Raw genomic sequence first — 16,355 nt, 5'->3', positions numbered from 1 at the left:
GTGAAGCTACACTTTGGCCTTCAAACACCACTTTCTCTTTGCTGAAGGTATCATTCCTACACTTAACCAAAATTGAATTTATTTTGAAGCTGAACCCAAGACACGTTTAATATAGTGAGTCAAAAGTAAGAACTGAGCATTTGTGAAGGATCTAATTGAAAAAAATTGGAATAGTTTGAATTTTCCTTACCTACAACATTAAATTTAAATATTTTAGATGGTAGAGGCCTTCCTGCATAGGTGTCTGCATTACTTTCATTCAACACCACTTGTAGTTTCAGTGTGTAGCTCCCAAGTTTGTGAATATTTTCTAGATAGGGTCAGATAAAAATAAAGTTAAAAAGAAAAATTTCCAAAATATAGATAAACTGAAGGTAATATTTTAAAGACAAACTCACCCATTTTTTTAAACCAGTAAGGCCATTTACCCCCATGTTGACTAATGTGAGAAATGATTTCCTTATTCCCAACAGGAGCTTGAACAGAAAAAGGGATCATTCAGCTACATAAATTTAGATTTGCTATAATCTTTATTGTTCTAGGAACTAATTATACCTATTACAAATACCCACACGCACCATATTTTTAAATTTAAAAAAAGAGAGAGACAAGAGTTTGAATTCAATTGATCAATTTATCACATTGATTGCAGGTAAACTCTCTCACTGCCAAATTCTTGCCACTAGAAGCATACATTTATGAGAAAGCAGTAACCGTGGAAGCCCACTTTTATACCCCTCTAGTTATGCTGTGTCCCACACAGAGGCACTTCTAGTCCACATACTCAGAAGTGCTTTATAAACAACTGTGCTTTTTTAGCCACTTTCACAAGTGACTTACTATTAAATAGACTAAAATAGGAGCAATTGGGTAGAAAAAACTAAAACCAATTAAAAGACAGTACAAAAACATCTATCCTCCCCTCTCCCAGGTTGTCTCCTCTTTTTCTATGGAATCCTTGCCGTAGTAAGAGGGCACATCCAAAACCTTTTTTTTTTTTAATTACTAAAGTTTTACATCTTAGTATTCCATACATACATACCAATGTAAATTTTGCCCATGTATCACTCATTCACACCTTCATCTCAGGGGGCTTGAATTTATTTTTATTATTCAAAAATCGAGGAATTTATGACTTAGTAAATACAGAGTATAGATGTAGCAAAACTAAGCAATAAAAATCAGACAAAACAGAATAAATCAAGGAAGAACCAAGGGAGGAGAGCATCTTATGGGAAGAAATAAAACTGTCTCTCAGTACAACACGCCATTATTTCATTCATCCTGTCTGAAATTAGATTTCAATTTAATGTGGGTATTTCAAATTCTTACACGACATTACAATTATATTCTTTATTCACATGTTTTGCACCAAACTACATGCATGTTTTGAAATGGCTGCCAAAGGCGGCTTTGTCCTAAGTTTATTTGTTCTTGTACACAATTTTTAAACTAGTGAGTTAAATACATTTTTACTAGTAATGAATCTTGGGAGATAGTGTACAAAAATAAACCATTATGATTTTTTTTTTTGGCAGTCACCAACACTGAGAAATTGGTAATTCTCAAATAAATTCTGAATATCCTGTTGAGAAGTATCACCAGCTATTGCTAGCGCAAATTTGATCATTTAGTTGTAGTGCAAGATTAACAACTGAAAGAAAGCACTTTTGGCAAGTCACTTCCCCTCTCTACCTCTAGTTCCCCATCTGTACAATATGACTAATAATTCTGTGCAGACACACTACTCTACTCTAGGCAAGGAGAAGGTGATCCAGGGCGAGGCAATACATGCAGCTGCTGTAGCAAAAAGGAAGAGTCTGAATGCTGCTCACAAACCGGGAAGAACTAGTAGGGGAAGGAAAAGTGGATGGGAACCTGGGAGGCAGTGACCATGAGATGGTCGAGTTCAGGGTCCTGACACAGGGAAGAAAGGAGAGCAGCAGAATACGGACCCTGGACTTCAGAAAAGCAGACTTTGACTCCCTCAGGGAACTGATGGGCAGGATCCCCTGGGAGAATAGCATGAGGGGGAAAGGAGTCCAGGAGAGCTGGCTGTATTTTAAAGAATCCTTATTGAGGTTACAGGGACAAACCATCCCGATGTGTAGAAAGAATAGTAAATATGGCAGGCGACCAGCTTGGCTTAACAGTGAAATCCTTGCTGATCTTAAACACAAAAAAGAAGCTTCCAAGAAGTGGAAGACTGGACAAATGACCAGAGAAGAGTATAAAAATATTGCTCGGGCATGCAGAAGTGAAATCAGGAAGGCCAAATCACACCTGGAGTTGCAGCTAGCAAGAGATGTTAAGAGTAACAAGAAGGGTTTCTTCAGGTATGTTAGCAACAAGAAGAAAGTCAAGAAAAGTGTGGGCCCCTTACTGAATGAGGGAGGCAACCTAGTGACAGAGGATGTGGAAAAAGCTCACGTACTCAATGCTTTTTTTGCCTCTGTCTTCACTAACAAGGTCAGCTCCCAGACTACTGTACTGGGCAGCACAGCATGGGGAGGAGTTGACCAGCCCTCTGTGGTGAAAGAAGTGGTTTGGGACTATTTAGAAAAGCTGGATAAGCACAAGTCCATGGGGCCAGATGCGCTGCATCTGAGAGTGCTAAAGGAGTTGGCAGATGCGATTGCAGAACCATTGGCCATTATCTTTGAAAACTCATGGCGTTTGGGGGAAGTCCTGGACGACTGGAAAAAGGCTAATGTAGTGCCCATCCTTAAAAAAGGGAAGAAGGAAGATCCTGGGAACTACAGGCCAGTCAGCCTCACCTCAGTCCCTGGAAAAATCATGGAGCAGGTCCTCAAGGAATCAATTCTGAAGCACTTACATGGGAGGAAAGTATTCAGGAACAATCAGCATAGATTCACCAAGGGCAAGTCATGCCTGACTAATCTAACTGCCTTCTACGACTAGACAACTGGCTCTGTGGATGAGGGGAAAACAGTGGACGTGTTGTTCCTTGACATTAGCAAAGCTTTTGACATGGTCTCCCACAGTATTCTTGCCAGCAAGTTAAAGAAGTATGGGCTGGATGAATGCACTATACGGTGGATAGAAAATTGGCTAGATTGTCAGGCTCAATGGGTAGTGATCAATGGCTCCATGTCTAGTTGGCAGCTGGTATCAAGTGGAGTACCCCAAGGGTCAGTCCTGCTGCCGGTTTTGTTCAATATCTTCATAAATGATCTGGAGGATGGTGTGGATTGAACTCTCAGCAAGTTTGCAGATGAGTCTACACTGGGAGGAGAGGTAGATACGCTGGAGGGTAGTGATAGGATACAGAGGGACCTAGACAAATTAGAGGATTGGGCCAAAAGAAATCTGATGAGGTTCAACAAGGACAAGTGCAGGGTCCTGCACTTAGGACGGAAGAATCCAATGCACCACTACAGACTAGGGACCGAATGGCGAGGCAGCAGTTCTGCGGAAAAGGACCTAGGGGTTACAGTGGACGAGAAGCTGGATATGAGTCAACAGTGTGCCCTTGTTGCCAAGAAGGCCAATGGCATTTTGGGATATATAAGTAGGGGCATTGCCAGCAGATCGAGGGACGTGATCATTCCCCTCTATTCGACATTGGTGAGGCCTCATCTGGAGTAGTGTGTCCAGTTTTGGGCCCCACACTACAAGGAGGATGTGGAAAAATTGGAAAACGTCTAGCGGAGGGCAACAAAAATTATGAGGGGACTAGAACACATGACTCATGAGGAGAAGTTGAGGGAACTGGGATTGTTTAGTCTGCGGAAGAGAAGACTGAGGGGGGATTGGATAGCTGCTTTCAACTATCTGAAATGGGGTTCCAAAGAGGATGGATCTAGACTGTTCTCAGTGGTAGCAGATGACAGAACAAGGAGTAATGGTCTCAAGTTGCAGTGGGGAAGGTTTAGGTTGGATTATTAGGAAAAACTTTTTCACTAGGAGAGTGGTGAAACACTGGAATGCATTACCTAGGGAGGTGGTAGAATCTCCTTCCTTAGAAGTTTTTAAGGTCAGGCTTGACAAAGCCCTGGCTGGGATGATTTAGTTGGGGACTGGTCCTGCTTTGAGCAGGAGGTTGGACTAGATGACCTCCTGAGGTCCCTTCAACCCTGATATTCTATGATTCTATGAATGGAAAAATGCTGGTCTCCAAAACCAGGACTGTGTTAAAAACCTCAAACTGGTAACATTTGTTCTATGACGGGAGACTGAAAAGTTTCTTGACTGATAATCTTCTTTTAGCAGCTTCTTTCCTCATTTGTAACAAATGGATAATGCCTCTGACCTGTGGAATTCAGAGGTGGTACATCACTGTTGCTTGGACTCTGAAGCTAACCTCTGTTCCCATCCCCGCCTTTCCCCTCAGACCACCAGAAGAGATTTTCCAAAAGCTATTTGAACATTCCAATAAACTGTAATTAGCATTAAGACTTGGGAATATATTATCCAACTTTCAGGTAAGTTTATATTTATGTCTCCTTTCAGAGAAAAATTCCCAAATTATTACAAATTGTATTCCAGGCAGATCTGAATGACAAGAGAAGCTAAAAACTGAAAGAAAATGATCAAATATGAAATTTCTCATTCTGCTGCACAGCTTCTCTCCTCAGTCATAATAAATAGAAAGTAGTGAGCACTGAATCACAGAAATAGGGGCAGAAGGATACAGCAGAATTTAATTATCATCATTAGAGCAGAATAGGCAGAAATAAAAGCTCCCCTCTATACAGTAAAGACATGTGATTTGAGAAAATGATCTGGGAACTAACCCGGTAGCACCTTCTTTAGAAAGGATGCTTCTGAAGAAAAATGGAAATCTACTTGTTAAAATTCCTCAGCTGAGGCTCAGATATTTTCTATCCACAAAGTTACTACAGATCTTGCAAAAGGAACCCTGATTCCCTCTGAGAATATTTCCCTGTTGCCTACCATAACAACTGATGCAAGATTTTAACATCTTGCCGTTGAGGCCCTAAGGCCCTGGTATTTTGGACTAATACAGATAGTGTGTGTACTCCACATGGTTGTAACAGTCTCTAAAATTCTAGGGATGTTCACTTATGCCCTAACTTTGTTTTCCCAGAAAGAATGCTTGGAAAAATGTTTGGAAAAAAGTGATGGTAGATTTATTTTCTGAAGCACGGAATTTATTTGGTAGATTTATTTTCTGAAGCAAAATGTTTCTGGAGTTACAAGAATAGCCTTTTTCTCATGAGAACTGCAATGTGACTCTTATACAAAGAGGTATTAACTCCTTAATTTGTCTTTTGGAGGTAATGTTTTTTCTAGTCTGCCCTTTCTGATTAATCTGGACATCTGAGGATACTTTAACAAGGAGTCCTATGTGCCTTCATAAAGAATACCACTAAGGCTAGTTCTCTTTGTTCTATGATGCTTGGTTTCCAGATGTTTTGAACTGATAAAGAACATAATCCACTGTCAACAGAAGTCAGCCAGCCAACATCCAGATTATGAAATGGAGGGACGCTAAATCTGGATGTAGAACTTGTCCCTCCAATTATGAGATCACATTTGGGTGTGTTGGGAGGGTGATCAGGTTCATGCTGACAGGTTCATGAGGTTGGAATACCAAAACTCCCTAGGCCAGGCAGAAGATACCATTATCATTAGGGCTAAATCCTATCTGATTTTTTTGAGGACTCTCACAGTATCAAAGGAATTGGAAGGTACAGCATCACCACAGCCTTACACATGTTACACATTTGTGTACACCACTGGCAGGGGCATCAAGTCACCTGCATTGGACCCTCTGATAGGCAATGGCAAAGAGCAGCAGCTCTGGCCACCCCACTGCCCACTCAGGTTTCGCCCCTCAGCCCCGCTGTCATGATGGGTGCAGCCTGACTAAAACAGAGTCAGTGGCGCACAGCAGTCAGATCCTGACAGAGGTTGCAGGGCCAAACCTGAAGGGCAGAGGGCCAGCCAGCACTGCCGCTCCTCTCCACTGCCGTCTAGCATAGCCAGAACCGGTTCTCCCTACAGAGCAGAATCTGCAGCATTTGTTGTTCAGGTCAAATACAAAACAGGTCTAAATTTGAGTGCCCCCACCTGTGAAAGAATGGAGTTGTGTCACTCTGTACCTCAAAGCAGCACCCTGGAACCCCCATATTCACCACTATCATAAATATATGTTTTGGACAAAATATGCCTTATATCATTTTAAAAGTCTTGAACTGTTGAACACTAATATCCTGTTGGATTGTATGTGATATCATTATATGTCAGGTATTGCTGTATATATTACTGAAATATGTTGTCAGATTGGGAACACCCACAACCAGCCTTTCAGGCACAACAATGGAGCAGCTAGACATGCTGATCGCCCATTAAAGGGAATCCACTTTTCCAAAGGCCATCCTAGAAGACTCCTCAGAGAGAACATGTAGACAATGGAGACTACTTGACCAAATGGCTGGCTTGACTGCCTGACACCGAAGCAATTGATGCTTTAACGCTCAGTTGCTGGGACTCTGCTTCCAAAGTCTGTACTGAGGCCAAACAGAGACCAGTGCCAAGCCATCAGCAAGACCCCATCTGGGCTTTGGACTACCTCCTAAGTTGGATCTGCTCAGGGCTGGACAGGGAGATTTATATCTCTAGTCAGACTGTGAGTTCATTCAGTCTTCTCTTTCTTGATCTGAAAAAATGAAGGAGGTTCTGGACAACTATGTGATGGAGGAATGGAACTTCCTCCGTGCTCAACTGGCTCTAGAGACGAGAGTGGAGTGACATCTTCTCAGGGTGCTCAGTGGTAGTCTGGTCCAGTGGAGCAGTTTTCTCATCTTCCATGGCCAACAAAGCCCTGATGGTTCCTTTTTGAAAAAGAAGCTATAGAGCACTTGCAGAGCATATGCACTGCTCCTGGGTAGAAGAGACACTTAATGTCCATCACTGATATGAATAGCAGATTTACAAGAGGGACAAGACTTGAATGCAGGTGACTTGAATTCCCTTGGACATGGCTGAGTTCCAATGCAGGAGCAACATGTGGCCTTGAAGACTTCTAAAATCTATTGTGTGTGTGTTTTACACAATGACACCGGGCTACGAGAACTAAAGAACTACCTAGAAAGATAAATCAGAGTGTATAAAGACAGACACTGCAAGTGTGCCATCCTGAAGCTACAAGCAGTAAACAAAAACTGGAGAACTGTTGTTGCAGCTGCCCCACCATTCATGCTACCTTACTATCTGCTACAGGGCACTGGAGGGTGTGTAAGCACGGAGGGTGTGTAAGCTCCAATGGACACTGCTACTCAAAAGATTCCAATCTCACAGACACAGGGCATAAAGTCTGAGGCCTTTTTTTTTGAAGCCTAATTAGGACAGCAGCAGCCATGAGCTAAGAAGCAGAAAGTCACATCCTCACATTCCATCTCAATTACATTAAAATAATGTAATATTGGGCTGTTAAGAAGGAGATTCTGTCCTAATAGTACCCACCATCACCAGATAAAGAAACACATCTTAAGATGTTTAAAGATAATTTTGTTTGATAGCATTCTGTCTGGCAAAGAATCACTTATCAACAGTTGTGGCTGTGAAATCTCTACTTCTTTATTGTTTTGCCTTTATGGCCCCTACTTCTCTACTGTTTATCTCTGTCTGGTTCTTCGATTGTTTCAGTTGCATAATTAATTTTAAAGATTTAAATCAACTAAAGTGGTAAAGTATGATTGAGTAAAGAATTGTTTCCCAATATGTTAGGATTGGTCAAATAATTTTTGTGTATCACTTTAGTAAAATGACTGGTTGAGGTACAGCTAAGCAGGACTCAAGTTTCACTATATAAACTGGGGTCCAAAAGGAAGTTCTTTGGAACCAACTCCAGGGCACAGCCCTAAGATCAGAGCTGCCAGACCTCAACACCCTGCCAACTATACCATGCAGAAGCTGGAGTCCCTGGATGCCATGATCCTGACTGGTCAGCAGGAAAAGTTTGTCTGCCTTATTAGGAGTGGTGAGCATTGTGTATGCTTAGTGTGTGCATTCTGTTTTGGTGATTGTTAATAAATAGAGGTTAAGGCTGTTACTGTATAAGACTCTTTCACTGGTAAAGGCTCTGCAAACTCACAGAGTGTAAGGTTACGCCCTGAGCCCACGGAAGGGTAAGGATGGATGCCTAAATCAACAGGGTTACGACCTGAGACCATAGAATGGTAAAGGTGGGTGCCCTAGAATGTGGGGCTACGCCTTGAACCCTAGGAACAGGGTAAATGTGGGTATCCCTAAAGTGTACGGGACACATACACATCAGAAATGTGGACAATCACTTGAAGAATCACCTGAAAGATGCCTGCCTGATTTCCCAGGTTGGCTAACACCAAAGTAACTCAGTAGTACCATCTGGGGGTTTACTCAGTAAACCAGGAGACATTTTGAACATGGGAAGACAAGGGAAGCCAGCACCTTGTACTTTTGTGGAAGGTCCTGACTGAGGGAAAGCCAACCATGGTTGAGAAAAAGAATGACTGGTGAGAGAAACCATCTTGAACAAAGCCTGTATCTTGCTAGATTAAGTTTCAGAATTTTAGACATGTGTTTTCACTTTTGCTTGTAAAACTTTCTAACTTTATTGCTTTTACTTAGCATCACTTAACCTATGTCCTATTATTAATAAATTTTTAATTAATTAATATTAATAAAAAATTAATAAAATAAATTGATTTTACTATAAAGCAACTCAATGCTGTGTTTAAAGAGAAGAGTATATTTACCCCAGTTAAGTTAATAAGCTGTGAAGTGGTTTTGTCTCTATAAAAGAGCAACAAAATGTATTATTTCTCTAAGCTGCCCCGAAGAGGGCTGGATACTTCAGGGCACGTGATTTTGGGGAAATTTGGGACTGGGAGCGCACTGGGGTCATCTTGCTGATTGTAACCCAGATTGGTGCAAGCCAGAGTGCGACTCGTGTGTTACTGGCCAGCTGCTGGGGTCGGGGCTGCTGGACTAGGGCTGCAGCTACATACAGATGCTCAGGGAGTGACCTGAATCCTGGTAGGCTGGTTGTGAGCAACCCAGGTTGGCAGCTACAGGAGAAAAGCATTGTTACACACTCAGGGTTACAGGGCAGGCAGTAACACAATCCCTCACTGGTCTGGACCCCCTCCTCCCAACCAGACTATGACAGAGTCTTACAGACAACAGCCTCCTTTACTACACAACCCTGATTCATCCCGAGAGTAGATTCATCCTGTTCACTGAACGAGGCAATGATCCTATGGGAAAAACAATACTTGATCATGTGATGAAAGACTATCATCATGCATACTCACAAGGGGGCCAATTAAGGTTGTACAAACATTTCCTAATTTTTCAGTGCTTGATTTTGCAACTCTAATAATGTTCATTTAATGTAGTTTGTATGTTATTTTGTAGGTTAAAAAAACCAAACAAACAAACAAAAAAACCCCAGAAATTCCATCATGTGGCATCACATTGACAGCCATGTGCATTATTAACAGGGTTGGAACCCTTAGATTCACTGTACAGAACTCTGCCACTTGTGTTATTGAGAGCGGTAGTAGGTAGTTATCCTGTATGTGAACCAGCACTAAAGGGGGATGAGAGAGACAATTTTGCCAGTGGGTTTCACAGACGCTTGCTAACAGCGGAAGAATTGAGAGGCTCCAGCACTTTGGGTTCAATTACAGGGCTTGGAAAGACCATGCTGTAGAGATCACAGACTCTTCTGTCCATTCTCCCCCAAACTTGGCTCCTTTCTTCCCCATACCCTCCCAACTGTCCGTGCCCCAGTCCTTCTCTACCCCACTCCAGATCCTTGTTCCCCAGTCCCAGTCTCCACTCCCCATTCCAGTTTCACTCTCCTTGCCCAGCCAGTCCCAGTTTTCCACTTCCCAGCTCATCAAATTAGTCTCTCCCTGCTCTGACCTCCACTCATCCTCCTTTCCCTTGCCCAAGTTCCCCATGCCCAATGGCTCCTCATCCCAGTCTCCCGCCCAGACTCCTCATCTAATCTTAGTGCATCATCCCTCACCCCAGCTCCTCGTCTCAGTCTCCCCACAGTTCCTGATTCAACCTCAGTCTCTCTGTCCTGCACCACCCCATTTCCCTCCAGAGCTCATGCTCCCAGTTCCCCTCTCCCCAACCCCCTGCCAGCCTCCAGTCCGAGTCTCCTGCACCTCCAACCAGCTCTATTCCCTAATGCATTTGAATTGGGCAGCTTCCTCTTCCATGCTGGTTGGGCACCAGCATGGGAGTTACTGAGCACAGAGTTTTCTTGCTCTTAGTTTCAGTGCTCAGCTCACAGCACCCCGGGCCCAGAGCCATAACTGCAAGGAAAGTTCTGCTCTGCCCCCTACAGCCCTGGGCTGGAGCATGCTTCAATGAATTTAGCTGCAAAGCTTTAGTATGCCTGAGTTTGTGCAAACTGAATTTTTTCTAAGGCTTAAAACTTGGCCAAATTCGGGTGGATTTTCCTGGGGGCAGCAAAGTCACCCCTTGCCAAATTTCAAGTCCCTGATCCAAAGCATAGCAGCACTAGTGCTTCTCAAAGAAAAGATTGCCAGATTATTATTTTTTTAAACTGAGGCAAAATTTATTCTTCTCTAGCCTGGATCTTGGAAATGGCTGAGCTGCATTTGCTGATATTTTGTCAAAAATAAAAAAATTAAAACAATTCAGCCTGAGGCAGATACCTAGTTTGGAAACTTCCAGTCCAAATTGTTAAAGTTTGGCAAATTTATAAGCCACTGAGATCAGGGTCTTATACTGGGAAGTGTCAGGAAACCTTAACAACATGTGATGCTACCAGCCCCTCATATAATACCACTGCTCACACATTCTATACCAGTCCCATCTTCATTACAGAAGGACAATCTCCCTTGCCAGCAATCCATCTCTTGATTATTGAAACTTCAGACTTACTCATTGCTATTACAACCTAATTTTCTTGCCCGTTTCTGTCTAAATTCATTGTCTGACTGTTCCACAGATTTCAGTGCTCCAAGACCTTTAGAGTCACTATGCTGCCTCAGCACATTGCTCCAACAAATTTTTTGTGCAGTTCTTTCTGGTATGTCAAAATCTTTGCCCAGTGCTTTAAAATGCTTCTTGTGTCAGTGCCCTTTCTGCATCAATACCCTGGTGCTCTCTCCTCTGTGTTTTAGCACATTTTGCCTCAGCATACTGTCCCCTTCAGTGTGCAGCACACTTGTGCCTTGGCAAGTACCACCTCAGTGAACTACTCCTTGAAGAAATTATTGAAGCATAAATTTAAGCTAAGACTAGGAACCAGCGCAGATGCTGCTTGAAGAGTGCTAAATATACTACTCCTGGGAGAATTCTGCACCACTGCCTACATGCAAAATTCATGTACCGCGCAGAGGATTTTTTCTTCCCCTGAAGAAAATACATTCTGCTGAGAAGTGCTGCAGTTACACCTTTCGCCCACCAAGGGCTGCTGGGGCATCAGAACAGAGAGCAGCGGCTCCAGGTGGAAGCATCCTAGCTGTGGATAAGGAAGAGAAGAGGCTATGTTCCTCACAGTACCCTGCCCGTGGAGCCAGGTCAGGAGGCACGGGATATTAGGGGACAGTGTGGGGCACATGGGGCTGCTTGGAGGTCACAGACCAGGGTTCAGAAGGACTAGTTGGTGGGGGACAGACTGGGATGGGGGCTGAATGGGAGTGGGGATGCAGGGACACATGTGAATGGGGGGAGGGGGTGCAGGGACACACGGAGTCAGGGGCAGATGTGCCTGACTGAATGAGGGAGGCTAGCGTTAGGGAGCCTCCCCCATGCAAACCCTGGCTAACAATCCCCCCCAAAAAACTTGTTCCATACTTCTCTCACCCACACCCAACAAGCTCTAAGTTCACACCTAGGCTCCTTCCCAGCAATTACTTCCCTCTCCCTCAGCTCCTCCATTACCCCTGACTCCCCCAAGCTTTTGCACTGCTTCTGAGGGGTGCAGAAAATGTGTGTCTGTATTATAGTTTAAATGAATTATTACTCAAAGTTCTGTATTAATATGCCTAATAATTAATCTATTTGTCAAAAAAAACATTTCCTGAATCTTTTTTGTTGTCTGTTTTGTTAGAGACACACTTGCTGACAGCTATTTTGAAATACATTACCAAAATAATTGAAACTTGTGTGATTTTATTGTGTTATTTTGACAAAATATGCAGAATTTTGCAGAATTTTTAAATACTATCTGCAGAATTTTTAATTTTGAGGAGCAGAATTCCCCCAGGAGTAATATATTCAAAAAGAGAAGTTCAGTGGGAACACTTCACCTAAACACCACCGAGCATAGTAATTTCATAGTTTAGAAATGGAATAAATGTTGGGTCTATGAAGATCTTGAAGAGGTGTCAATGCTAAGATTTGTAGCAATAAACTCTGGCTCTTCTGTTGAGACTGAGTCTCTTATAGAAAGGCCTGGAATGGAGGCCTTTCCCACCACTGTAAAAGCCCTCATGATTCCAGGCAGCATGGCTGAGAAAGGATATCAGGCCTAAGCTCTGGAGATATAGAGATAGACAGCGAGACTGGAAACCAATAAATGCTCTGGCATCTGTTCTGTCGTCATGGTCCCCTATGAGGAACATTCAGTATCTACTTTGAGGCAAGCCTCTTGCCTCAGGGATCAATGGTAGTTATAACACTTAGCCCAGATGGGGCACTGTGTTACCAGACAATTACGTTATTTATGTCTGATTAACACAGTGAATGTGCAGAGAATTACAGAAAGTCTCCATCTTCATCCTGAAGCCACTGCAGCTCATCCCAGAACTCCAGGACAACTCAGTCACAGTCTGTGGTCAATGTCTGGACTATTCTAAGAACTATGGGATACCTACCTAGAGAGTAGCAGATCTGCAGTTGTGTAACTAATACTGTGGGGAATGAGGCAAAACCATATTTTTTTAACATGAAAAACTCTGGCTAGTGTGAATGTATTGCACTGGTGGTGTTTACACCTACGCAATCCCACCAGTTCAACTCTCTAGCATAGACAGGATTTGGTAACAAATTTTACTCTTTTTACTATCCAAGGAAATAACTTACAAATTTTGATGGATCTTACCATGTAACCAAGCTGGCAAAACTTGATTTTTACGGTTCCAGCTGTGGACAAATTTTCCAGGGCAGATTTCTACAAGACATGGCGATATTAAATCCATGTGTTATAGACTTTTTGTGTCTGCCATACACCCTGTTCTTCATGCCCAGTAAATAATGTCTTCCTAGATCATTACAGCCATTGTTCCTCACCAGAATGCTAAAGCCATCCATCATATCACATGTATGCTTAAGAATGATTTACATAGAGGCCGAAATGCTCATATCCTGTTACACTTTCAAATGCACATTAATCACATACTGTGTATTGCAAAATGTCATGCCATGAGTTAAAGAGATGTGGCATGTCCTTCAATACACTACATCCTGCTAGGAAAGGTCTCAACTCTTGGGCCAGAGACCATCAGTTTGTACATGTATATGTACAGCCCCTAGCACAATGGGATCCTGACTGGGATCTCTAGATTTTTTTGCAACACAGCATTAAACAAACAACCACTCTTTCATCTTTTTGTATAAGTAGCTCCCAGTTTCCTCTGTCACTTATACATTAAATGGATTTTAACGGTAATAAATCAATAGGGCATTATATAATAGATAAAACCAGAAGTCCATGAGTGAACTATAAGCCTTGTGTTCCCCCATACATACTGTTAATGTTAAAGATAACATTTACTCCACCTTACTATTCTCACATTCTAAATCCATATGACCTGAAATCCATATCACATCCACATATATAATGTAGCATTTAAAGTGCCATACTTAAAATATCAGGGCATTAAACATTTGGCATGGTGGCATCTGTCAGTTCCTTAAAACTTATAGCTTACCTAGTTTTGGAGAATCATTGTGCAGTTCTGACAAGATTTCGTCCTTATCTTAAATGTATATGGGGGTAACAAATTCTAAACTAGCTATACGTAGGCAACTTGCTTTATTAGTCTACAAAGGAATAATTTCTTAATCTTTCAGGGTTGTGTACTTACAGTGTAAAATAACTTTTAGTTCAACAAGCAGTTTCTTTGACCCTCCATGGCTTGTACCTGGAAGTTTTTGCATTGCCTCGCCTTTCTTATTCAATATTTCAATTCTTAATGCTCCTGTATATAAGGGAACAAAAGTGACTAGTTTTTAAAACACGCAATACACAAATGTGGTTGGTTCTTGTTCCCAAGATGTTTTCTTTTAAAGTTATAATGAATAATATGCAAAAAAAACATATTAAATTAAAATAGTACCTGGAAAGAAACATACCTATTGGTGTACCAGCAAGCTTGGTCTCATTTGGTAACAGCTCATCTCCTTCAGGCCATGTTACTGACAACCTATCAGGAAATCTAACAAAGAAACAAGATTTTTTTTTTTCTCTAAGAAAGGAACAGTACACTCGATCTTTAGCAGCATATAACTGAAGTTTATACATAAGCACATTTAGAAAGCAGGTTTTTGAAAATCATTCCCTCCATTCCTTACTTCCATGCTATGCTCAGAATTCAGAAATCTTTGTTTCTACTACAGCAGTTGATGAGATTATCAAGAGTAATGGAGCTACATTCTAAATATTAGTGATTTTAATGATTTTGGAAGAAATACAAAAACCTGGAAAGTAGGGTCTTAGCAAGTAAAAACCTCTTCTTTACAAAAAAGAGATCTTACCTTGCCATTTCATCTTCAATGTATTTTTTAACAACTTTTTCAGACATTGCTCTGTCAAGTTTTGAGATTGGAATAATTTTTATTTCATCATACAATGCTTGAGGTTCCTGAATAAATTAAATTCAAATATCAACATCTATGCTGTAACATGCAAAGAGTAGAATTATCACTTTATATAAAAAGGATCAGCAAAATAGTTATAGATATAATGCAATACCTTAAATAAGATTACGTGGTGATCCTGTAGGTGCTAGATTATGCTAAAAAAAATCATCTGAGGGCAGTGATACCATACAGTTACTCACAACTGTACAATAGTGTAATAATTGAAGTATACAATCTCTACTGTGATTGGCTGTTGCCTTTAGAACATCCATATGATCGCAATGAACATGAACATTTCAGCTTCTCAGGATTTCCTTAATATTAAATAGTCTTTAACCCAACTACATTTCAAACACTTATCAGACAATTCTGTAGATTGCTAATTTATGCTTGCAATAGTTGCATGATAGGCTAACAAATATCTCAATCTGCATTTATTCAGGCCAGTGTATGACCCAAATTACCCCCCATAAACTAGGCACAGCTATCCCCTAACTATGTAAAGGGGAAGGGGTAGGTCTATTATACATAAGCTCACCCCAACCCTGCTGGGAAAAAAAGCCACACAGTTAGGGAACTATTATAAAGATAACATGTTATTTACTATAATGTAACAGTTTTCATGAAGATTCTCTCCTCACCATGGTGGGGGGGAATTCTACTCCATAGAACAATCAAATCATGAGGTAGAAATGCCACAAGGGGAATTTTGTGGGGTTCCACTGCCCTTTCAAGGTTTTTGCATGCAGGGGCATCAACTGAGTGCTGGTTATTAACTTGTAAAAACCAAAAAGCACCCTTCAAGTTATCTGTTTTTAAAGGTCTTTCTGTATATTTGTATTCAACTTAACTACATAAACACACTTTACACTTAAACTATAGTACACAAATAACAGACTCAGTGCTAAAATATACACACTATAATCATGCTATGTTAGGGATGATTTTTTACCCAATGGAAAATTTTTTACCCATTGCTAGCAGAAAGGGAATTATTGAGTAAGAAATTTTCCATTCTGCAGCCCAGTGTCTTCCAGAAGTCTGATGCATATGGGAAGCAACACTGAGTGAACAGGAGTAGGGAGGGATACAAAAGTGAACATAAGAAATAGGAAAGACCCCCTCCCCCCCGCTTCTGAACTACTCAAATGGCCAAGTTACATCTGGACCATTGCCTGCAGTACCGTCCTGCTAAAGGAGGCCTCTGCAGAAACTGAAAGCCCATCTTATAGCATCCAATCGAGGTGTTAGTCAATGATCAAGTGGCTGCTCTGCAACACTTGAATGACATAATGACCTGTGAGGGTACCGTCACTTTTGTTTAGACTGTGTTTGCAGGGAGCGTACACAGTGCTCAGCCAGCCCTGAAAGCAACTCATATGCAGTCTAGTATGTCACCACAAACATGACTGCCATGTGACCTAATTGCTGTAGGCAGGTTCTGGCGGACGTTTGAGGCTGCCAGTGACTGCTGAGATAAGGTTGGTTATTTTCCTGAATCTGTGACTGGGCAACAGCACCCTGACCTTTGT

At 41.7% G+C, this 16,355-nt stretch overlaps 1 protein-coding gene across 1 annotated transcript in view; it reads right to left on the bottom strand.

Annotated features, from left to right (window-relative positions):
* The window catches only part of SMCHD1 (structural maintenance of chromosomes flexible hinge domain containing 1), a 168,505-nt gene that overhangs the window by 109,855 nt on the left and 42,295 nt on the right, over positions 1-16,355 (bottom strand). The window contains exons 15-19 of the mRNA XM_048840395.2: positions 14,719-14,825; positions 14,317-14,399; positions 14,049-14,162; positions 399-476; positions 191-310 (exon numbers count right to left, since the gene is read on the bottom strand). Coding sequence (XP_048696352.1) covers positions 191-310; positions 399-476; positions 14,049-14,162; positions 14,317-14,399; positions 14,719-14,825 — 502 coding nt within the window. The remainder of the gene's footprint in view (positions 1-190; positions 311-398; positions 477-14,048; positions 14,163-14,316; positions 14,400-14,718; positions 14,826-16,355) is intronic.

The sequence above is a fragment of the Caretta caretta genome, chromosome 2 (genome assembly GCF_965140235.1).
Source record: "Caretta caretta isolate rCarCar2 chromosome 2, rCarCar1.hap1, whole genome shotgun sequence".
Classification (NCBI taxonomy): domain Eukaryota; kingdom Metazoa; phylum Chordata; order Testudines; family Cheloniidae; genus Caretta; species Caretta caretta.
Note: the sequence above shows the minus strand (reverse complement) of the source record. Positions and strands in the feature narration are given on the sequence as shown.